The 25,998-nt window shown below is 34.5% G+C and overlaps 1 protein-coding gene and 1 pseudogene across 1 annotated transcript; both read left to right on the forward strand.

Annotated features, from left to right (window-relative positions):
* The first annotated feature begins 3,929 nt into the window (after positions 1-3,929).
* Positions 3,930-18,435, forward strand: LOC112039123 (uncharacterized; annotated as a pseudogene).
* A 2,172-nt stretch (positions 18,436-20,607) lies between these two features.
* On the forward strand, positions 20,608-22,358 carry LOC112002028 (transcription factor DUO1). Its single transcript, XM_024034200.2, has 3 exons — positions 20,608-20,944; positions 21,238-21,475; positions 21,719-22,358. The coding sequence occupies exons 1-3, from the start codon at positions 20,754-20,756 to the stop codon at positions 22,226-22,228; spliced, it is 939 nt and encodes a 312-aa protein (XP_023889968.2). The 5' UTR covers positions 20,608-20,753; the 3' UTR covers positions 22,229-22,358.
* Positions 22,359-25,998: the final 3,640 nt, after the last annotated feature.

The following is a 25,998-nucleotide window of genomic DNA, read 5'->3' on the forward strand; positions in this document are numbered from 1 at the left end:
AAATTAGCTAAAAAATCTCCAAATAAATATGAGATTTATCTTCAAAATATTTTTCATATCATAATTTCATAAGACATAAAAAAATATTAAATCTTAAGCAAACCTAATAATAAACAAATAAATAAGTATATAACAATATTTATAGTGGATGATATAATGAGTATAAAAGTTTTATACTCATTATATCATCCACTATAATATTGTTATGAAAAATTGTGGACATTTCATTCTCTTTTAAATTTTTTACTTTTGAAAAAGAAATGTTATGTCCACAATATTTACAATATTTACAATAAATCTAAATAGCAGGTGTTACTGGTGTTATTGTTGAGTTTAAAAAGTAATTTCAATCCTAAATTTAAATTTGAACCAATAAAACTAACCACTATAATTTATTATAAAAATATTATAGACGTAGTACTTCACTTTATCAAATTGCCTAAATACAATCTATTTTTCCTTTTCTGTTCCTTTTTTTTTTCTTCCTTTTTTTTTTTTCCCCGATTAATTGATTATCTCCTCTACCATTTGTTTCTACATCTTTTTTTTTTGAAAGGATAATTCTACCATCTTTATCTATTTTCTTTTTCTTTATTTTTTTACTAATATCTTCAATTTTTCTCATCCACCCATTTAAAAATTTACCTTCCATGCTCTTTACTTTCCCAAGCCGAGAGTTGCCTACAAGTTTGACGTTTCTTCAGTGCTCCATCTTTCTGACTTTTTCATTTTTTATGAGCCCTCTTCACTCTTTCTTCCTCACAAAAACTCTTCCCTCCTTCTCAGTTTCACTCACAAATGGTTTTTTCTTTTCTTTTTTCTCTGTCAAAAACTCTTGCAAAGCAATTACAGTCACCGTGCAGTGCTCCCTTCTTCTTCTTCTTTTTTTTTTTTTTTTTTTGTCAAAAAAAAATAAAAAAACTCTTCCTCTGCCTCCTTCTCAGTTTCACTCACGGAAACAATCATGTTTTTTTTATTTGGTCAAAATTAAACTCTTGCAGAGCATTACATTGTCACCGTGCAGTGGTTGCTCCCTCTTCTTTTCTTTTTTTTTTGTCAAAAAAAATTTCACAAAAGCTCTCATTGCTGAAAAGAAATTTTCGCCTCAAAATATCCAGAACATTGAGCAAGTTCAACGTTTGACAGAATTTACGGTTGAAGCTTCAACAATGGTGATTTTTGCTGTGAGTCTGTAATTTTTTTTTTTAAATAAAAATAGCACTGATTTGAACCGCCAGAAGCGCTCACGGTTCACAGAACCGAGCGTCGACCGCAGTTCGTACAGGTTCCTTTTTTTTTTGCATGGAGCAGTTTTTTATGTTAAATGGACTGTAATTATGAGCGTTTAAGTTTTCTCAGTCGGATCGTACGGTCCGAATCCGGTTTAAAAACCTTGATCAACAGAGAGAAAAATATAGAGTATGAGAAAATTGTGAGAGATGTACAGTAAGGAAAGAGAGGTGAGTGAAAAAAAAAAGAGTTTTTTTTCTATCTGTGTGTAGTCTCTATTAACATAAATGAATTATTTGAAATTTATCTCGTAATTTTTTCTTTAAAACAGAAAGAGTTTTCACGTAAAATTTGTATTTTTATGTGGTTGGGCATTCGCTATATTTGCTAAAATATTCCCATTTATATAAATTTTTCCCAACAAAAAAATGACTTCAAAACATTGAAAAATGATCAAATAGCTTTGAACTGATACTGAAACCTCGACATGACCAAAATGCGTGCAATATCTTCTAAACTAACCAATAATAAAAACACCAAAAAAAACCAAAATAAAATACGTAAATGTCTTTAAAATGACAAAAAAATACCTTAAATTTTTAAAGTAACCAAAATACTATATTAACTCCAAAATCACCTAAATCGCCGTCGAACCTCCAAAAGAACCAAATTATTCCTAAAAATTTAAGATGACTGAGGGTGTTTGTAAAGTAGTTTGAAAATTGTTGTTTATTGTTTTTTTTGAATACGTGTGAGTGAAAAAGTGTGTTGAAATGCGTGAAATGTGTTTAAAAACTAAAAAATGTTGTTTAAAATGCACAACCAAACAGGCCTGAATCTTCTTATATCCCTCAAAAATTATATTAAAATGAAAACCCCAAAAATAACAAAAACGATAAAATCGCATCCAAACTCTCCAAATGACTAAATAAAATACCCCAAAACTTCCAAAAATGCCACCTATAAATCTAAAAAATAACTAACATGCCCTCTAAACTTCCAAAATTACCAAGAATAGCATCAAAACCTCCAAAATGACAAAATACATAAGAAACAATCCCCCCACCCCCCTCCCCCTCCCCCTAAATTGACCAAATTACCCCTAAAGTATTAAAAAAATGATCAAAATATATGCTTAGAATCTCCAAATTGACCAAAATATCTCCAACCCATCAAAAATGACCAAATACCTACCAAAACCTCAAAAATCCTGAAATACTCCAGTAACTCTGAAATATAGAAAATACGCTAAATTTTCTAAAATGTTGTATGAAGAAAAAATGAATAATATACTATCACTATATAGATATGTCAAGTTTGGTTGGATTTGAGGTATTTCAACTCAAACAATTTAGGTTGATGTGATTGTCGCGTTGAGGCGATTTTGTTATGTGTGACAAAAAAATGGACTCTCATTTAAAAATTTAAGTATGATTTTCAGATCCAGACTGTTTAAGAACTGTAAAAGAAAGAGATTTCAAGTTTTTTAGGTCAACCGAGGTCAAACCGTAATGATAATCATAATTAATTTAATAATTATTAAATATAAATAAATATATTAAATTAGTATAAAGGCAATTTATCATGTGACAAAAAATGGACTCTCATTGAAACATTTAAGTATAGTTTTCAGATTAACTGTTAATGAACTATTAAAGAAAGAGATTAAGGTTTTAGGTCAAACGAGGTCGAACCGTAAAGACGTCATATAATAATTAATAATTATTTAAATATAAATAAATATATTAAATTAGTATAAATAGAAAAAAAAAAAATGATTCCCATTAAATATAGAAATCTATCTTTCAAATGTTTTTTTTTCATATTATAACTTCACAGGACAATAAGAAATATTAAATCTAAACATACATAGAATAATTATTTCTTTATTCTTTATTTTATGTTGATTGGTTAAACTTGAGATAGAAATAATAATAGTAATGTTATAATAATATAGGAATTATAAGGACATTACATTAAATAAAATAAAAAAATTAATTACTTAGTAATTTTAAAATTAAAATAATTATTATATACTTAATGTATTGCTGTCTTAAAAAAAAAGTAGTTCATGCTATTATAATAGAGATAAATTCAAAAAGAATGAGGTGTTTGCATTAACTTATTAGTATTATTTGTTTTCTTAGTATGCAATGGTAACTTTTAAGCTTTCTATTTTTTATATTGTGTGTGTTTTTTTTTTCTTTTAATTGATACTAAAGTCTAAAATTATGAATAATTAGTTTTGAATTGAGGAAATGTTTTATGGTAAACTTTTATATTTATTATAATATATATACACACATACATATATATATTTATTTATAAATATAAAAAATAGCGATAAACCCGAAACAGTACACCGGTATTGACCGGTATCCGAAATATACCGTACCGCTGGGCAAACCGGTACAGCCTCCGATACGGTATTGACTCCCTTGCACCAAAGGTATGTGGTGGTGCCTATAAGTGATTTTTAGTCCCTATAAGATGATGGCACATCAATTTTGATTTTGACTCTAGCCAAAGGTATGTGGTGGTGCCTATAAGTGATTTTTAGTCCCTATAAGATGATGGCACATCAATTTTGATTTTGACTCTAGCATTTAAGGCACTGAAATTGATTGCTTTAAATTTGAGGAACTATGTGCCATCATCTTATAGGGACTAAAACCGATTTTTTTCTAGATTGCTCTATTATGGAAGCGAAGACTCCAAGCTTTTCTTCACATGCTTGGAAAAGTATTATGAAAGGGAGAGATGTTATTAGAAAAGGTGGGCTTTGGAGAATTGGAGATGGAAGAGCAATCAGTTTTTGGGGAGATAATTTGATTCTTGTCAAGCATAGGCCAAAGATTGTATCACCAATCCAAAATATGGACATAGGAATGAAGGTATGCCAGTTTAAATACCAGGAAAGTGGGGTACGGAAGGACGAGTTGCTTGACCAATGCCTACTAGATTTTGAAACAGCTGAGGTGAGAAAAATACCTGTTTGTCGCACTCAATAGAGTGACATCTTAATCTAGCCTTTTAATGCAGATGGGGAGTATACCATGAAGTTTGGATACCAATTTTTATTGGCAGAAATTCACAGGCAACAACCGGGTCCCTCAAGTTCTGATTCATTAAAACCATTGTGGCAGGCTATATGGCAACTGAAAGTACTTGCCAAAGTCAAAAATCTGGTTTGGAGAGCATGCCAAAACTCCCTTCCAACAAAGATGAATCTGGTGAAATGGCGGGTTATCACGGGTGACGGATGTGATCTATGCAAAGACGGAAGATGTTCATCATGCCCAGTACCTCTGTCCGAAACTTGCTGAATTATGGCAAGAAGTCCTCCTATGGAATCAGAGTAGGCTGAAACAGTGTGATAACTTTATTGATTTACTTGGCTGCATATTGATTGAAAATCGGGACCCCACTCTCTTCTCAATGGTCATCTGGGCAGTGTGGAATCAAAGAAACAATATACGCCTAGATAAACAAACTATTACACTGAGACAGCTTCTTCAACAAGCCAAGGATTGGTTTCAGGAGTTCTTGGCATTACAAGCAAACCCAGCTCCACAGTGGATCCCCCTAACAATTTATTGGCGACCTCAAACGCTTGATGGTATAAAATTAATTCTAATGGCGCCCTTTTCGCTAAAGAAAGCTGTGCAGGAATCAGGGCAGTGATAAGAAATGGGCAAGGCTTGGTGATGGCATCTCTCTCCCAAAAAGTTCCTTTGCCATTCACGGTTGTAAAGGTGGAAGCACTTGCAGGTAGAAGGGTGTTGAAGGTCATTTTTGGAAATCCAAGTAGAAAAAAGAAAGCCCAACCTAGCAACACGGGCAACAAAGGGTTGGCAAACATAGAGCAAAACCATTAAACCTAAGTGGCAGAAATAATAGATCACATGCCCATGGGAGGTATATGATATGGAAAAGTGAGAATAGACCACTGCAGACTCAAGGTAATGCAAATAAAGAAAGTAAGGGGTTAATGGTAAGCTCATGAGCCCTAAGGATGAGAATAAGGTAATTGGGCTAAGGAAGCCCAATGAAGTTAGTAAAAGTCCATGAGAATGCAGAGTTAGTAAAAGGGGCAAGGAAGCCCAAAGAAAGCAAATGGGCTAAGGATGCCCAAGAGAAAGAATAAAAGGGACATATGAGCCCATGAGTAGGAACACTAGTGGCCATGCTAAGCCACTGGGGGAAAGAATAAACGGCAGGCCTAAAAAGGCCTAGCAGGAGTTAGTCATTACAGTAGGAATGACAGAGTGATATGGCAGGAAATGAGGGCAATTAAGAAATGGGCTGAAAGAAATATAAAGCTTAGCATCAAATGAAGCCCAGCCCCTAAGAGAAGCGAGAAATCAAAAAGTAGCTCACATAAAAGGTTAAGAACCGACTGCAGACTGTGCAGGCAAGCCTCCAGACCACGTGGACGGCAAGCAGATTTTGGACATATATGGAAAGAAAGCACACGCAAGGCCCAAACATCACCAGCCTGTACCAAGCCAATATGGGACATGGTGAGGTCATGGGTCAAAGGTAAGAGAGCATGGTTTGGCGGTGGGGAGAGGGGAAAACCTATTTTGGGGTTCCTGCTCAAGCTCTTTTTGGGAATACGTCCTGTTGGGATGACATACCTCCCAAAAGAAGCAAGACTGAGTTGGAACCACTAAGTACATGCCATGAGGGATAGGGAGAGAGAGCACCCACACCGTGGCAGGAAAGGGTGCCACGGCAAACTAACAAACAAAGTAGTCCTCTTTATCTGGAGATGGGGAGTGGCACATAGACGGTCCAGTGGTGGTTGGCAAGTACACCCAGACTAGAAAAAAGTGGTTAAGGGCTAAAACAGTAAAATCTGGCCACGACGACACTATAAAAAAAGGCTTTTGTTGTGCAAAAGAGGGGGACGAAGGACACGAAAATCACAGTAACAACTATCCGAGAGGAATCATGAAATAGAAAACAAGGAAATAGAAAAGAAATAAAAGATAAAAGGAAAACTGAAACAAAGAAAGAAAGAAAAAGAAAAACAGAGAGTTAGTTCGGCAGACATGCACCAATAGGTTGTTTCCCTCTCTCCCTCTCTAAATCCTGCTCTCTGCCAAAAGCAAAAGGGTTCCTCCGGGCACCAACCACTCAGATCTGTTTCCCTCAAAGTGATTAATTTCCGTGGCAGGATTTTCCTGGGAGATTAATTGCGTTGAGAAGGAGCGTTCTCCCCTCTCTGGTTTTTTGTCCTGCGGACTAGACTTACTCTGATTTATTTCTTTTTTGATTGACCCATATGTTGACCACTTATTCACTTACATTATTTAATTATTGTCATTGTGATTATCATCCTTAAGTAAGGATTAACTGTTCACTTTAATTAAGAAGCCGAAGTATTCTTCTTTTTTGTTTTATTATCATGTCTGCTTGCTATGACTCACTCAGAATAGCTCTGCCTACCGTAAGCATGCTACTGGCAGACGAGACATAGTTTGCACACAAGCCGGCCCAAGTTGAGTTCCAGTTGGACCGGTCTCAACTCCCTTACTCAGAACATTTGGGCCTAGTACCGCAGGAGGCAACCTAGCCCAGTACAACAACAGTATCGTAGGATGCAACCCCAGTGTAACACAAAAAGCCCACTATAAAGGGCAGTCGAATTTGCTGCAGAACTTGATTTGGATCGGATTATATTGGAAGGGGACTCCCTGATTCTCATCAACATTGAACACCCTATGAAGTGGCTGTAGATCGCTAGCACAGTTTGATCACATAGCCATTGATGTGCAACACATTGCCTCCTAATCTTTCATTGATTTTAATTTTTCTCGTGTAAGCAGGCTTTGTAATACTGAAGCACATTCACATTCACTTGCATGAAGAGCTCTTTGTTCTTCCTATATGGTTGTGTGGATGGAAGATATTCCATTTGACATTATTTATGTTCTTCAAGCTAATTTCAACATCCACCTTTATTAATAATATGCACGGTCTTTCTTTTCAAAAATACAAAAAAAGAAAAAAAAGGAGAAAGTATTCTAGGTCTTAAAAAAATGTTCCCTTTATTTAGGTTTGTTAGGCACTAAAAAAGCCACGACTTTAAATTGCAGGAACTAATATTGATTATGGGTTAATTTTAGGGACAATGATATATTTTAATTAATTTTTTAGCATTTTTCAACTCAATTCTTATGTTAACATTACACTTAAATATATATATAAAGGGTAAAAATTAGATATGGTTAAAATTTTGTTATATGATGATAGCTTTTTATCATTAAATGAAGACACCAATCGGTTTTTGATGTAGACAGAGATTGAACTACAGATCTCTTATTTAGAGCATTCACATCACGAATGCTAAAAAATATAGTTTTTAGCATCTCAAAACGCTACTTTATCTATTTTAATACTCCACTTTATAATAACCTAACGTCAAAGGTTTTATTTGTTTTAACACTTCATTAAAATATTATTTATTTATGATTTATAATTCTTTTTTATTCTTATCACCCACTCACCCTCACCACCCAAGCCACCACAAACCCCCAACCAACAACCTCAACCCACTGCCATAACCAACCTTAACCAGCCGGCCTCAACCCACAACACAACCCACAGCACAACCCATGACACAACCAACCACAGCACCACTGAGACCCATTGAGCAACCCAACAACCCACCATCGCTAAGAAACACCACCAAGACAAAAACAACTGAGACCCACCAAATCAGACTCACGAATCGCCGAACCAAGGCACAAGAGAGAGAGAGAAGTAATTTTGTAGAGAAATGAGAGAAGTGAGACACATGTCAGAGAGAAAGAAACAAATTAATTAAAAAACATAGCAACTTGCTACTACTAGCAAGTTTGTAAAAAATTTTAGGTTTAGTAACATTGATGTAGAGAGTTTTTTTTGGTGGTTTGGTACTAAAATGATTTTTTAGTATTTTTCACATTTTTAATGTAAATACTCTAAAAAAATAAAAGTATTTACTGACTAAACCAACTGGAACCTAGCCATCTTATGTTAAAAAAAACTTAGCTAACGGTGCTAACACCTTCTATTTCTCCTAATTTGTTAACCATATCCCTCCAATATCTCACTCACATCTCAAACTCTGGAAGATCTCTCTCTCTCTCTCCACCACCGGATCTCCATGGCTGCTGTCAAGGGGCAGCCACAGCAAGCCATCGTTAGCCACTTCTCATGGTGTCTCTTTTGGGTTCTCTCTTCTCAGTGAAGTCTAGCCCAGGCCTGAAAGCCTGAAACCTCATGAGCTCTGCCACCATCGTAGGCAGCAAAGCACACCCGATCCTCCTCCTCTGTTTGTTCTTTAGTTTCCTTTGGTTTATGTTTTCTCCTCTCCTCGTTTTTGATTTTATGTGGGTTTGGGGATTGGGTTCTAAACATGGGGTTTTTGGGTTCCAAACATATGAAATTGTTCATTGGTTGTCGTGAAATTGTTCATTGTCTCACGAATAGAAACTGAAAACAAAAGTGAAAAAAGAAAGAAGACGGTGTTTGTTAACACCGTTATTTGAGTTATTAGTGAGTGAGATAGGTGGCTAAATTTTAAAAGGATATACATAACAAAACCACAGTACCACACCTCCCACCCAGCTTAAACCCTAATCCTAAACCCCCAGAGAAGGACCAAACCAAACCAAACCCACCACTTCTTCTTCACCGGTCGTCCTCGGTTCCAACAAGCAAAATCCAAGGTACCCTTTTTCTCTTTCGGTTTTCCTTTACCCAAAATTGGATTGTTTTTATTATGTGCCATGATGAAATGTGTGTGAAATTTTGGGTGATTGATGATGGGGTATGATGCTCTGTTTTGTGCATGTGTTCTAAGTGTATTTGTTGATATTTATGTTTGAATTGGGTAATTGCCATTTGCTTGTGTTGTGCCACCTCTTACTAAAATTGTTCAAGGATTCATTATCATACATGTCTTGCGCTTCTGTTTTTGCTTCTTTGGATGTTATGATATGTGTGTTTATGTTAGTTTAGTTCTCTTTCAATTTGGGTTTATTTTATATATGGTTTAGCAATATCTTCCTGTAAGTGTCTCTTTGGTACAACTTATTTCTCAGTTTTTTTTTTGGTTGCAAAAGTGGTACTTTACCAAATTTATTGAATTCATTAGTCTAGGGCAACCGTGTGTTTGATTTTAATTGGGATTCTAATATATTGCACGTAAAGAACTGTACTTAAGTATTACTTGTTTGAAAAAGGTGTACCTAAAAAAAAAAAAAAAAATAACAGAGGTTTTAAAAAGATTAATCTTGTGCTTATTAGTGTTAGTTTGGTACAACTTATTTTGTAGCTTTTTGCAAAAGTCATATTTGAAAAAGGTGTACCCAGAAAAATGTGAGTTTAAAAAAAAATTAATCTTTGGCTAATTAAGTGCCAGCTTGGTACAATTTTTTTTTTAAGTACCCTTTTGAAAAATGGTGTTTGAAACAGTTGTATTTAGAAAATAGTGAGGTTTTAAATAGCTGTTCTTTGAAAAAATTTTGTTTGAAAGAACAGAAGCAAATAGACCTAGTTGGTTGATTTGATATTATTGCCTTTTTATTTTTGTCCGTGTATGTTGCAGATGGCCAGGTGGGACGAGATTCTATCCCTTCCTGTACAAAATCCTCCAACCTTAGAATTTTCTGCTGCTGACCTTGTGTGGTCAAAGGTGGAAGGTTGGCGTGACAAAATCGATAGAGTTGCTCTATCCTAGAGTGAATGATTTTGTAAAGGGTGAATCAGAAAATAAAGGCTGTCCATCAAGATTTCATGTAGAAGCAAGGAGACAACGACATCCAGAGATGACGTGCAAGCCAAAGGTTGATGGCATTCTTGAATATATTCTTTAAGTTCAAACTTGTTCCTTTAGAGGAGTTCCTGGTAACTAGTACATCATGAGTTTTCACATAGCTTGTTGATTGTGAAGGTATTGGTGTTCCTTTGGTCCTGATGACCGCCGTAAGGGTGGCATTGTACGACCTTAGTAGGACAACTTATGTCCCAAAGAAGAAAAATGCTGGCCGACCAAATACTAAGAGAGGGTGCACGTGCCTCTTTATCGTGAAGCGCTTAATTGCTGAACCATCAGTAGCACTAATCATATATACTGAAGATAAGCATCTAGATAAGAAGGGGTTGCCATGCCATGGTCCACAGGATACTAAGGCTGCTAGAACACGTGTTATGTTTGCTCCATACATATCAGAGGATCTCCGTCTGCAGGTCTTATCTCTACTACATGTTGGGGTTTCTGTGGAGACAATAATGCAAAGACACAGTGAATCAGTAGTAAGACAAGGTGGGCCAAGTAACCTTGACGACCAGTTAAGCCACTGGTATGTTCGAAGACAGGAGAGGAGCATCCAACATTCTACATATGAACTTGATGCAGATGATGCAGTCAGCTTTGGCATGTGGGTTGCAAGCCATCAGAATCATATTTTCTTTTATGAAGATTTCTCTGATTGAGAACCTTTCACTTTGGGCATTCAAACAGAGTGGCAGTTACAGCAAATGATTCAGTTTGGAAATTGCAGCCTTCTGGTTTATGATTCAAGGTTCAGAACAAACAAATTGAAGGTCTGATTTTATTTTATTTATTTCATTATTTTATTTTATAATTTTATGTAGCCTAAGTCCTTAGTGTCCTTAGAAACTAAGTGTGCGCTTTTTGCAAATTCATCTAGTATCTGATTCACAGTCTTGTTGTATTCAACTCAGATAAGAAGGCAATCCCTGTAGCTTGGATTATTGCACCAAGGTTTGCAAGTTCAGATGTGCATAGATGGATGAGGGCTCTTTACAATAGAGTATGCACAAAAGATCCTACTTGGAAATTGGCTGGGTTCATTGTTGATGATCCTCTAGTTGATGTCCTAACAATCGGGTTGGTTGCTAAGTTGACCACTCACATTCTAAACTGTATATTAATAACTATATGATTTAATAAACATTTGGTAGAAAATTATTCCATGGATCATATTGGCTTATAGGGGAGAAATTATTCAGTCATCTAGGAGGACCAGTTCAGCAATGCCTAATGGTCCTTTCACTCAATAATAAAATGCCACGTTTTTACCTGTCCAAAAACTAAAATGAAATAAAATTCCATGTGTTCAAACTAATTAAGTCAAATCCTAATCACAACGTTTACAAAGTAAAAATAAATAAATAAATAAAAATCCATGATAACGTGAATGTTAATAAGATAAATAGTTATTGTGATTTTCATTTTTCAATGGTTTCTGGTTTAACTAATCTTAAGTGCAACAGTTTTACTTGTATGCTATACATATAATCAATATTGATTCTGTTTAGCATAATGGTTATTGTAAGCATCCTTTACTACCTGGAAATTGATTATTCTGTGTTAGTAAAGATTTATGTCTCATTGATTCTTGATCTTCTAGGATTTTGCAGTGAAGATGTGGTGGTTTTCTATAATTGTTGTATTTTGCATTTTGTTGGTTGATGACTTGTTTTTTCTTTGTGGTTTTCTTTTAATTATCTTTTGAGTAGTTGACTGCATGCTCCGTTGCTTAATTGAACACTATGGTGTTTTACACAAGAATATAAGATAAGTTATGCTTTAGTTCAGATATACTTTAGATTGAAAACTAATATTTCAACTTTATACACAGATGACATGATCCAAATGGCTGGTATATAACAATATTGTAACCTGTAACTCAGACTCAAGAATAAACAAGAGGCCAAGTATAAAGTCAGATATTGATTTCTTTTCCCCATGCTGAACATCTTATCAGCTAAGGAATTTGATGGAGAATTGGGTACCAAGAGGTATGAGTAGGTTAAAGAATTAATGAAGAATAAACATCTATCAAAAAAAGAATTAATGAAGAATAAACAAGCTATGATCAGTTCAAATGAACATTGAGATCACATGAACTTTTCAAGCCTAGCTTCTAAATTGGATAGTTCCATCTAATACCTGATCTGCACTGTGCTAGCTTAATACAATGGTTTGTGAGACCTTTAATTTGATCGAGTTCCATATGGACTTTCAAAGCAAACCTATATGGAAATAATGGGTAAGTAGAAAAACACCTTCACCTGTCTGTGAAAGGAATTTTGTATAATCAACTATGGAAATCCAGTTAAACCTGTCCTTCCAATTCAACTCATTGACGGCATAGTACTACGGACTATGGTTAGGAACAACCAACTTGACCGTATTGAACTATTAAAGTCTCAACCCATTCAATGGGTTATAGAATAGTAGGAAATAGACAAACAGAGAAATTATTCTGCACACCCAGATGAACATCAAGTCAATACAGGTGGCTCTTAAAATTCATTTCTACGATTCCTTTCAAATCAATATATTGATTATTAGTGATAGTCCTTGAAATTCAATTGGGTACAAACCTGGAGAAAATAATCCAATTATGTTGTCCTTTCAACTTAGACCCCCCTATACGCACTCTTGCTTGGCATAAATATCCTTAGACATCATTAGTTCTTTAACCTACTCATACCTCTTGGTACCCAATTCTCCATCAAATTCCTTAGCTGATAAGATGTTCAGCATGGGGAAAAGAAATCAATATGACTTTATACTTGGCCTCTTGTTTATTCTTCATTTCACATTGTCAAAGTATAACCTGTAAAGCAGTGGTGATGTTGTTTTTTCCACAAGGGACTGGGATGAGAATATGATTATGGGGCGAGGAGGTTAATTGTGCTGCCAGAAACTACATAGTGCCAATCTATTTATAATCCTTTAAGCTTTCAAGTACTGGTTAAGAATCAACATTTTCATCATTTTTATGGGACTAACAATGTTGTAATATGGACCATATGCATACATAGTGGTTTCTTCAATATGGTTTGAGTTGATATTTAGCTTTATCATTGACAGGAACAACAGAGGATTCCATTTCCTTATAGTGATCTTGCTTTAGCAAAGAAGAAATTGCATCTTAGACGCTACATATACTGCAATTGTAGTTGAGACTCCAGGAGAATTGCAGGTAAGAAGAATTAGGTGAAGTGATATTCTAATGGCACTCTATGGACTACTGTTTTCTTGAATATATGCTGTCTAGCTTGTCTAATTTGAGTAAATGATGTAGACCAAATATTGAGGATATTCATATCATATATAAATGAGATTGGATTCTTTTTTTCTTTTTTTTTTTTTTTGGTAGAAGATTGGATTCAATAATAAATAAAATTAGATTGAAACAAATAAATATTCTTTGTAACTATGGCAAGAGTCCCCCTATGGAATCATAGTAGGCTGAAACAGTGTGACAACCTTATTGATTTACTTGGCTGCATATTGGTTGAAAATTGGGACCTCACTCTCTTCTCAATGGTCATTTGGGTAGTGTGGAACCGAAGAAACAATATACGCCTAGATCAGTAGCGGAGCCAGAAATTGTTTTAGGGGGGCCAAACTAACCTAACCAAAAAAAAAAAAAAAAAATTGATGGCTAAAATAAGTAAGAAGTCTTAATTTCATAATTACCACACCATTGATCCATAGAATTTTAGAGCGTCTCATAGGAATGAAATGAAATAGTTTAATCAAAAGTCATGACACCACTTTCGTAAGTATTTAAAATAAAAACAAAAGGTTAATACCCTACCTTCTTTCATATTACTAAAATTATATATAAATAAATACACATATTACTATCTCAAATATAATATATCTTAAACAACAATTAACAATAATGACCTTTTTTTAATTTAACAAAAATAATAACTTACTTTGATTACTCAAACCACTTTCTAAACTAAATATAAATTAAAATAATATAACAATGGTGGAAGATTTAAAAACCTATACACGGCTATCAAAATTGTATTATGTAGATGGTACTATTATCATTTATAAAAACTAAAACTAAAATTAAATAAAATAAAATAATATTATAATATGTGCAAGCTATAAACCACAACAAAACTAATAGAAAGCAGTTTTTTTTTTTTTTTTTTTTTTTTGATAAGAATAGAAAGTTGTAGAAGATTCAAAAGTCAAAAACATAAACTAATAGACTATTTTTTAGACTAACACCCATATATCTCAAACATAAACACAGAGAAAGAGGAGAGATTATATCATCCTCTGGTGGACCACGTTACTTGTCCACCATTTCACTAAAAAACTCCCACTTGTTTAAAATTGTTGAGTTAGTAATTAGTTTCTGTTTAAAAAAAATTTCTAGCTTAACAATTTTAAACAAGTAAGAGTCTTTTAGTGAAATGGTGGACTACGTCCCTTGTTCACCATGAGGACCTTATAATTTCTCGAGGAAGAGATAGTTCTGCAGTTTGTAAAGTAAGGTTGGATCTTAGAGCCTAAGTGGAGTTTGGCTTCGGCTTAGGCAATGCTTAGGGGTGGAAAACTGGCGAGTTGTGGAGGCAAATGAACAATTCCAGGTTAGAGACAGTGCTAGTGGCATAGGGGATATACATTTTAGTTCTAAATAGATTTGGGTTTTTTTTTTTTTTTAATTTTTTAATTTTTATTAAGTAAATGGGTGATATTTGAATTTACAAGAGATTTGATTTAGAAAGGATTTTTCTTTCTGGGGGATAATATTTGCTGATTTGGGATTTGTTGAAATTTTTGTTGATGTTTTTATAATTTTTGTCACGCCCCGAACCCGAAAGGGTCTAAAGCATGAGAAAAACATCTTAAAGGTATCTGTAGATTTTGTTCATTTTGGCAATTCAATCCAAATAAAATCATATCAAGTACTAACATCAAGAATTATCATAATAATTCCATTAAATATACTCCTAAAGTAAGTCAAAGCTCTATGCAATAAATGCAATGACCATTGGTCACAAAAGAATGGACGTATAAATAAATAATTACATATCATCAACTTGTCCCAAAAGGAAATAAATGCATAACCACTATTAGATACAAAAGAATTGGGTCAAGCCTACTCTAAGTCATACATCATCAATTATCTCCATCACAAAAGTCAGCCTCCATCAGCAGTTAGTCTAATTACTGCTAGCCACCAAAAAGCTGTCTCAAAACGATAGTTGCCTACTCTATCAGCAGTTTGTTGATTCATACTTTTCTATTTTCTACTTTCATCACTTAATGGTGATTTCAAGCAAACCCTATGCGGTGATTCCTAGGGTCCTACCTATCCTTTTGTTCTTTTGTTTCCTAATGCACCAAGTCCCCTTTTGAGAGTTCATTGTCCTGCATCAATGGGAAGCTGGTTACACAATAACTTGATTCGCATGTTTATAAAGCACTTGCTTGGGTTTTATCATAAATATAGGTAGGATTTTGGTACACAAAATCAAAATCAGTGACCAACCCTTAACATTCCCATTTCAAAGCTCCTAAATATAGGATGTACATGCTTATTGATTCAGACCATCTTGTTGATGCTCCATCTCTTATTGTATCCTATGGCTCAAAAGTAGCTTTAGTAATGTGTTTCTAACCATTGGAACTATTATATTTCATATAAAGTTGCATATGACAAACTGCATTGATCAAGCTGAAAGGTCAAATTAACAATAATTTTTGGGGGTTCTAGTCCAATATATGAGTTTGACTTGCGTAGCCTGGATTAATAAGCATGCTGAAAATTTACTGTAGTGGAGCCAGACCTTTTATCGTGGTGGCTGTGATTTCTTCTATATTCTTAATGAATTGTACATGCTTGAATTGTTGAATTTATATATGCTTTATGCATTTTTCTCAGGGATGTGTTTGATTGCTGTGTACTGATATGCTTCTGGCGGGTCCGTCATGCTTGGCATAAAAACTTAGTAAAGAAATGTTTGGAAACTAAGATGCAAGACGGCTTGAGCAGGCAGTGGATAACATCTGCCGAGGACAAGGTACCGTTAATTTGTTTGAGGATTTATTGGAAGATTTTATTGATGAGTCAGATTTTATGGATTACTTTAAGGCGATATGGTATCCTAGAATAGGTTGGTCATTGTCTTTTCTAAATGGAGGAATTCTTTCCCTTGTGTGAGGGAAGTGAAAAAATATATCGTTTTGCAGTCTTCCACACTCACTGCCAAAATACTAATTCACACTGTTGAAGGGGTGACCATTTCTTGGAATGGACCACTAACCTCCAATTATTGATCAAGATTTGTTTTATGTATGAGTGTGTATGTGTAGGTATGCATTTATGTATGTCTGTACTTGGTTTGGAGTTCCTAAGATTTGGTCACCCGATGAATTAGTAATCTTAATTATTAAAGATCAACTTTATCGTATAAGGTGAAAGATATGAAGTCTCGCTCTAAAATAGTATGGAGTCCATTGGCTTTTCTATGTGAGTCTGTTTTCTTTTATTAAGAAATTGCTGACTTGAGACTTTGTTCTGACTCAGAAGCATGGATTGTGGCACTAAAATCTCTTCCACTTGCCAGCCAGGAGACATGTGCAGCAGTGGAGTTTTACCACAGCCAGATGAAGCTTAGGTTGTTGAATGAGAAGGACCCTGGTGTTTATCAACATGCTGATTGGTTGGTTGATAAGTTTACAAAAGTGCATTCTTACTTCTGGCTTAATGAGTACTCGGGGAAGGATGATTTTGCACGATATTGGAAAGATGAGTGGATGAGTGGCTTAACATCTTGGCACAAAGCATTGAAGATTCCAGACTCTGATGTTGTCATACAAGGTGGATGTGCAAAAGTTGCCGACCAGCTTGTTAAGTATAAAGTATATGTTGTCTGGAATCCTGGTTCACAGTTTGGTATTTGCAATTGCACTTGGCAGAAATGGGCAATATGTGTGAGCATATGTTCAAAGTTACTAATCTTTGCCGTAAACTAGGGTCTACTATGCCATCTATCAGCATATTCCAGTACCACGAGGCATTGATTGACATGCTACACTGCCCAACCCATGATTCTTTGATTTGTGATCATGTTATTTCTTTAGCAGTTTGTGTACAGAAGCAGTTAAATGTACTTGTTGATTTAGATAGCAGTCAGACTGCTTTAGATCCTATTCAGAGTCAAACTGTAGATAACATCGAGCAAGAAACTGTTGAGATGGTTCTTACTAACCAAGATACAGAATTAGTAAATGAAAGTAACTGTATGAATGAGGATGTATCAGCTCATGATGAGAATTGTGGGGCTGTAAATGATGCTCCTTGCGTTATTAGCAGTGATGTGTGTGATGAACTGAATGATTTGGCTACTAGTGGAAATTGCATCTCTGGTGAGAATGTTGGAGAAGAAATTCGTTGTGCCGAGATGGATGTTGAGCCATTGTCCATATTATATCCTCGCCTAGACTAAATTCTGTTGATGAGGTTGTTGCAAGCAATGTCTTTTCCGAGAATGGAAACAGAGGTTTGGACAATACAAGAAGCATCTCCCATCCAAAGTTGATTCCAGTGATGTAAATGAGTTTCAAGATAAAGATTGCGATGAAAATATGATGGATGTGGAGCCACTATCTATTGATTTTCCTCCATCAGCTAGGGAGTTTCTGGAGCAATGCACAGTGACCCATCAAGATGGTCTTGCAGAGAATGATCGTGAGCCTACAGTTTCCAATACTCCTGATTCTGAAACCAAGACCTCCTCAGCTATATCCTTGCCCGTTGAGTCACAAGTGGTTGATATGATTGAAATTTCTGGTGTCATCGAGGAGAATGAAGGAATGGAATTGAAAAGTGGGAATGACAGCATGGATGAAAACCTACTCTCCGCGGATAATGATGTCCAAGATGATGGTGTTCAGGATAACATTTCAGATGATTCTGATAATGGTCATGATGCAAAGGCAGTTGACAGCATGATGACTGAATATTCAGAATTGCCGCTAAGATGCTTATGGACAGCACATTGCATTGAGGACAACAACCTCCACAGATTTCAGCTCATGAAACCGGTTTTTGTGAGAAACCCTTTTTAATTGCCGGCTCTTTTTAGATTAGGTGTAAATCTCTGAAGGGTGCTGGAAATAGACTATGAAAATGAGGTTATTTGCCAGCAATTAGTTGTTACTGGTGTCAATGGCACTGCTGGAGAGAACTATTTCATGGGCGATTTGGTGCATGACTCTCCGGCAAGTACAGGGTCCATCATACACTACGGGGATTCTGGTGTTGCAGTTAGTAATGGCTGAAATTGGTGCTCCATCTCACACGTTTACTTCATGTAAATATTTGTCAATCAATCCAATTGTTTCAATTTTGCTGATTTACCTGAGTATTTTTTTCTAATTTATATCTTAATAGTTACACACGATCTCCAGGAAGTTGTCAATAATGGCCAACATATTATGATCTTCTATATGGATGGGGCAAGAAAATGCCTCAGTTTGACAAGATTGGGAAATATGACCACATTGTTAATATTGGCCTAAACTTATGATTGACCACAATTTTTTAATACTAATTTCTTGGATATCTTGTATCATTTCTGCCTTTTAACACAAAATCCATTGTTGTCAAACAAGCATATTTCCTGTATTGGGAAGAAATAATTTCGTTGCCTTCTTTGCTAGTTTATTTACACACTGCTTTGCTTTTCTGTAGAAAAACACTAGAAATTGTACATTGCCCAACTGGAAAATTGTTTGTCTTTGGAAAAGTCGAAAGGTGTACTCAAGTTATTTGGAATAACAACCACGGGAAACGTTGATATATATATATATATATATATATATATTATATAAATATCTAGTAAGTGCTGGTTTTCTTCGCTTTCGTTTGGGAGGAAGAATGGAATAGAAAGAAATAAAGAGAATAATTTTTAACATTCTTCACATCTCTTGTTTGAGGGTTTTAATGGAAAAATAAAAAATTTATTTATTTTTTTAATTTTTTTATTGGAGTTTAAATAGGAGAGAATGAATGACTAAAAAGGAGTATTAATTCCTCTCTATTCCATTAAAACTTTAAATTTTTACTTCTCTCGAAATTGGGAGGAATTGGAAGGAATAGAATTAGATTTAATGACTTTTTTACTAAAACTCTCAAAATACTTTTAATATTCAGCTTTTGATTTTAAAATAGGGGTCTAATGGTAATATTGTCATAAAATTATTTATTTATTTTCCTCTATATTACTTCCAAATAAGAATACTTACATTACATTTAATTGCATTCATTTCCATTAATTATTTTAAAATATTCAAATAAGATTACTTAATTCTATTCTATTATATTCCGTTTAAATACATTTCATTCCATTCTTTTCCATTCTTTTTTATCATTCCATTTCATTTCCTTATAAACTCTCAAACGAAGCCTTGATATGGTTTGAAAGCAGCTTTTTACCACTTATTTATTTACTAAAAATTGGTGCAAGTATAATTGTGTATATATATAAAATAAAATAAGAAGTGAAAGTTCTAAAAATTTGTGTTTAAAAAAAAACTGTTAAAACTGATTGGTAAATGAAGTTATTGTTTCAAATTAAAATTAATATTTAGAGGTTGATTTTAATTTTCAATAAAGTTATCATAACACGTGAATAAAGCATAAAATATGTTACATATATCATATACATGCTCAATTTAAATTGATAGCTTATAAATATTTCATTTACTCAGTAATATATTATTCAATTTTAAAAAAAATATAGTATCTAAAAAACGTTTATGATTTATTCAATTTTATATATAAAAAAAAAATTGTCTCTCAAAAAAACATTTATGATGTTAAAAAAATCGAAAGTATGAAATTGAATCAAGAAATATTCTATAATTTTATTTGAGCTTTAAAATTTTCCAATTACTCAATAACACATGAATTATTCAATTTTATATCAAATGAAACATCCAAAACAAAATTTATGATACTAAAAATCTATTAAAAAATTGAATTAATTTTTTTCTTAATTTTAATTTTAGTAATATTTTAAAAAATGTCAAAATTTTTGCTCACCTTTCATTCAAAATAGCAAACACATATATATTACGTTCAAGCATGTATGTGTAATTAAATCAATTTTGAGAAAAGAAAAAAAAGACCTTAATTATAAACTAACTTGAATTTGTATCATTAAAAAAAAAAAAAAAAACGATTTGTTGCTATTTTTAGGACTAAATAATATACTAAATTTTATTTGATAAACCGAAAAAGTTATTAAAAAAAATAAGAAGAAGAAATACGGAACTCAATTACGTATAAAGCAAGCAAGTCTCGTAATAAAAAAATAAAAAAAATAAAAAATTTATAAATTGGGCGGGAGGGCTGTCCCCATATTTGAAACAAGGGCTATTCTGTCTTTTCACATTGCCATTATCGAAACTGGGCTTATTTAGTGGAGGGTAGTGGGAATAACCGCCTTAACCGTCAAAGAATAAAAGGAAAACACACACTCAGAAACAGTGTTTCAGAACCAAAAAAAAAAAAAAAAAAAAAAACACAATACTTAGTGAAAAAAGCCTTTCAGAGAAGTAAAAAAAATTATATCTTTTGTTTCCTTAAACGAAAAAATCCTTAGAAAAGTGAAAGTGTTTGTGAGAAATGTTTGGAATTTGAGAGTGAGAAGGAAAAAAAAAAAAAAAAATGGAAGTGAAAAGAGATGAAGGTATAAGAAAAGGGCCATGGAAGGCAGAGGAAGATGAAGTGTTGCTAAACCATGTGAAGAAGTATGGTCCTAGAGACTGGAGCTCCATTCGATCCAAAGGCCTCTTGCAGCGGACCGGAAAGTCGTGCCGCCTTCGTTGGGTCAATAAGCTTCGACCCAACTTGAAGAAGTAAGCCCCCATTCTCTTTATTTTTTGTATGTGCAAGTTAACGAGATAGAATTTTGTTGACGGGTTTCTCTCCAATTGGGGTTATATGTACAAGAATGTATGTAATTGCGGATGCAAGTTCCTCACATGTAGTGGTATTTGATGAAAATTTTGATAATGGTTTACTTTATTTCATTTTTTTTCCAGTTTGTTGTCAAGACTATGTTTTGTCACTTTTATGATGTACAACATGATGCTTTAGATGGATGTTCTCTAACATTTTTTTTCTGGGGTGGGGTGTGTCTTTCCCTAAGTGGGTGCAAATTTTCAGTAGAGGAGGAGAGGGTGGTGATAGAGTTGCAGGCACAGTTTGGGAACAAATGGGCGAGAATCGCTACGTATCTGCCCGGAAGAACTGATAATGATGTGAAGAATTTTTGGAGTAGCAGGCAGAAAAGGCTGGCAAGGATTCTGCAGACTTCAGGGACAGCCAACAAACCACAGAAAAACAAAAGGGCGGTTCAGACTTGTCATGATGTTCCTGCTTCGCAGGTAAATGTATTTGAGAACCTTTTTCCCCTCTTAAGTTAAGACTTATTTTGATTTTAGGGTGTTTGAACCAAAATCATATGTGTTCTCTGAGTTTTTTAAAAGTAAACATTCTTTGCAGGAACTTGGGATTTTAAATAAGTTTTTGTGTTTTATTTGCATATGAGAAATACCATTTCACAGGCATTGGTTTATTGTTCTGATTTTAAGTTTGATTGTTGGATAATTTAGCTTCTTTAATTTTAGGCTGCAAAGTTCAGTTCTTCATCTGAGGGAGAATCTTCATCAAAGGCTCAATCAGGCTCATCATCCTGCATAGAGAACTATGAAATGATCAAAATGGTGCCATTGACGGATCTTCTTAACCCGAACTTGGTTTATTTCGGAAAAAGCCTTGGACATCAAGAGTTGTCCCAGGATGAGAAGAACTCGTGCACTGAGTCCCAATCACAAATCCCATTTTCTGAAATCCCACAACCCAAACCAGAGCTCACATTCTCACCAGAAAGTCAAGAACTCTTGGCTAAACTTGAAGACCCCAACATTTTTGATATGTTTGGAACATTGGATGCTTGTGAACTTGGAAATGGAGCACAACTTCCCATTGGGGCACAATTATTTGAACCAGTAGGAAGTTGTAGAAGTGATGCTAAGGAAAATATTGACGACCCCATTACCCCAGACAGCTTCTTTGATGACTTCCCAACCGATGTGTTTGATCATATTGAGCCTCATCAAAGCCCCTCAGAGCGATAATTTGTCATAGCCATTGTTGTTATTTTCTGGTGTCAGAGGCTGAACTTTGTAGTCGTGACTTTTAGTTAGAAATTGACAAGGTCCTTGTGGCATTGTAATTCTTGTAACTGCTATTATTTGTATTAAGACTCTGTGGATTACATATATAATAGTTTGTTAATTTGCTTCTCTAGTCTGTTAATGTTCATCTAGTCACCAGCATCCTCATTATTTACATTTTTGTTTGGATTGCAACTAAACCCAGGGAAAACAATTGCAAAGGCATGTTGCAGATCTGCATAATGTAGAGTAAGTTCCCAACATCTTCAAATATTTATCCTCTAAAAAGAGCTACATAGATGGTGGCAATTATCACCATTTCACGCTTGTAAGCTCCTTGCAAAAGAACAGATCGCTAAGTGCGTTAAAAGAGATGTTAAAGCTTGGATGGACAGTGGCTCCATTTATAATGACTCATTCTTAATAATCGTATGTAGGAATCAGAGCCTCAATTCTAATATCCTTGAAGTCCAAGTGATCGAATGGACTGGACTCAACTAGGATTCAGGGGATCTGAATGGCACTGTTTGTGTGCACAATGGATTTAACCATTAATCCTTAGTGTGTACTATTGAGGCTTGTAGGCTACCTTCTGTATTGGCTTGTCCACTGAACTTTGCAGGGGGCCTTCTTCTTTGCTGCTTTGGGTAGTCTCTTATGGGATTGAGAATCTCTTTGTACAGGGAGTTTTGCTGTAACTGGGGTTTTCCTTTGTTACTTTGCAAGATTTTAGGCTGTGTGTATAGCTATTAAGGCTAGGTATCAGAGAAGCTGCAATTTGCTGTACTGTATGATGCAGATCTTGTACTGCTGTCAACTGGTTTGGCTTTTGCCAGTTTTCTCTTTTGTTGAGTAAATTTCTTTCTGATTCCTCAAAAAAAAAAAAAAAAAAAAAAAAATTATCGAGAAAATTTTGGTATTTTCTGTAATACAGTTGAAATTTATACCATCATTTGGATTTGTTTTCACAGTGACAATCCTATGCTTTGTTTTTTATTTCAACATTTTGTGAGGCCTCTTCCTTTTCTTTCTTTTGTTTGTGGTTGGAATTGATATAAGTAATAGCTGCTGCGCCTTTTTATGAAGTTATGAACCAGCATTCAAGAACTTAGTCAGTTATTACTCAGGATTCGCAGGCACTATGTTGACTGTTTTGGCTTGGTAGGCTTAACCGTGTTCTTGGCAGAATTTATTGTTTTGTATGGCATATGAAGTGCTTGGATAAGCATGTAGGTTGGATGCAGAAATTGAAGAAAAGCCACTTCCAATGCATAACTCTTTAGTGCTTTAAATTCTTTGGTATCAATAGGACTAGATAAAGTGCTTCCAAAAACCATCATAATCACGCTTGAATTCAAGTGACCTACTAGTCACTTTCCTATTGGAGTCATTGGACAGAGTTGTAAGATTTCAAGCCTCAAAACTTTTTTTTTTCTTTGGCATTGTTACTCTTTGCTGGTTTATCTCAATATACTAATAAACTGTGTCTCCAGATTACAACTTCATATTCCAAAAACTTGAGTGAGAAAGAAAACTCAACCATAACAAATCAAGGAAGAAACTGAAAGTGATTACTTTCTTAAGTTATTTAATTAATCACAGTTGCACAGCACATGCAGTTGCCAATGAAGGAAGAATTAGGCTTGCACTTCTCTTTAGTCTTTACCTTTTGGTGCAGTTGGTGCAGCTTCCTCACTAGACGAGTTATACAGTTCTCTACTAGCCTTTTTAGGAACAGCTTGGTTTTCTTGTTTCTGTGGTGTGACTACAATAGCTTCTTCCTCTTCCATCAAGAAGCCTAGGAATGGAATTTTTGACTTCTCAGCAGTTCTTTCCAGTGTGATAACTTCCTCTTCCACAGGCATTGCTTGTTACTGTTAACATCTGTTGGTTGTACTTGTCCGGTTGTACAGTTGTACCTTGTACCCAACTGGGTTTCCAAGACTAATATCAGCCTGGCTTGAAGAGCCCTCCATCATAGCCTTATCCTGAAGCAGTTGTGGCATTTGATCCAGACTCTTCGCCTCTAGTTTCTTGGAGATCAAGATCAAAGCTTGGTGATTTTCACATATGAACATGAGTGTTCTTTATATCAGAACTGGACTCGTAGCTAAGCCTTCCCACACTTTCCTGTGCTTCAGTACTCCCATTTAAAAATGCAGATACGTCACCTTGACACCTTCTACACTGGACTGACTAGCTGAAGTTTTAGTTACTGTTATTGTCAACTCAACTGCAGAGATTAAATTTTCTATGTTCAAGCTTGTGGAATTGAAAGTGGAAGCTTTCACAATAAAGAACTCATCACATATTTCTTGTTTCAGCTCAGGGATAGGCTTAATGATGCTTTGAATAGTAGTCTCCTCCTAAGTCCTTGCAGCTTTCTTCAGAATTCTTATTCTGGTTGCTAACAAGCTTGTCCTCAAATTAGAGTATTCTTAATAATCTTATATTCTTTTGGCAAAAAATTAAAGCTAGATCATGGAAAACCATTCATCATTCTGTTTTTGTTCTGCTTTTTTCCCAATCATCCTCAAAGTTTTAAACCGTTTAACTGCCACCAAAAGATAAAAAGAGATGTTTCACAGACCCGGTGGATAAATAAAAGTAGAGGAAGAAAATGGGGGAAAAAAGATCTAAACAACTGAGATTCTTAAAATAATTTTTCATTAATGGGAAAATTTTATAATTTTCAGAACGCATCTTTTACGAGAAATAATCAGTACACGCGTCTATATTAGTACTTGAATCTGAATGGATCTGGTCATTCCATTACCCAATCCATGTTGCTTCCCCTGTAAAATAATTCTGTGTAGCATGATTACGAAGATGTCATAAGTGCAATACTCAAGCTTTGGCAATAACAATGTTGGCATCAAAACAGGCCTTGCTGTGCAGTGTTAGTTGCTAGAAAGCACGGACACTTAATTTGGGGTGTCGTAACCGTCGTGTCATATTATAATTTTTAAGAAATTGCTCGTATCGCCGTATCATGTTATAAATTTTTAGAAATTGTTCATTTTGCCATATCGTATCTGTGTCTGTGCTAATTGTACTCTGTCTACTCAAAGTTGAATCTTATAGTGCGATATGTTTTTTCATATAGGTGTTATCAAATGTCAGTATATTGCACAGTTGTAATATGCTCATCCTACCATACATACTAACGATACACATTGAATGGAATACACTTATGGACTCAATCCACTTGATTTTCATCATTATCTTCTTCTTTTTTTCAATTCTTTTTTCCTAAGGGTTGGCCAAGTAGTTCCTAAGACTCATGATATCCATGAGATCTTGACTTCAAAATATCTTGCCAACATCTTAGGGCCACCCTCAAAGGAATCCTTTCTATAATAACTTGGTGTGTGTGGAAAGGGGAGATTACATACATCTAAGGAAATAGTCAAATATTCAAAGAGGTTTGGATACTCTTTGTCTATAAAAATAAATAAATAAATCCAATAAGTCATCTCAAACAATTTTAACTAGTCCTAGATCCACACAATGCGAGGAAAAATTTGACGATTTTTTTTATTTAGTGAAAAATGAAAATGATAGATGGGACTAGTAAGTGTTAGTCTCAAATCATTCTTAAGATGGTGTGATTACTTTTTAACAAAATATAGTTGATACAATATATTAGATTTCAATTAAGCTATTTATATTTGTTATTTGAAAGTGTTTTAAACTTTGTAAGTTTTTTTTTTTTTTTTTTTTTTTTTTTT

This window comes from Quercus suber, unplaced genomic scaffold, assembly GCF_002906115.3.
Source record: "Quercus suber isolate HL8 unplaced genomic scaffold, Cork oak 2.0 scaffold_68, whole genome shotgun sequence".
Taxonomy (NCBI): domain Eukaryota; kingdom Viridiplantae; phylum Streptophyta; class Magnoliopsida; order Fagales; family Fagaceae; genus Quercus; species Quercus suber.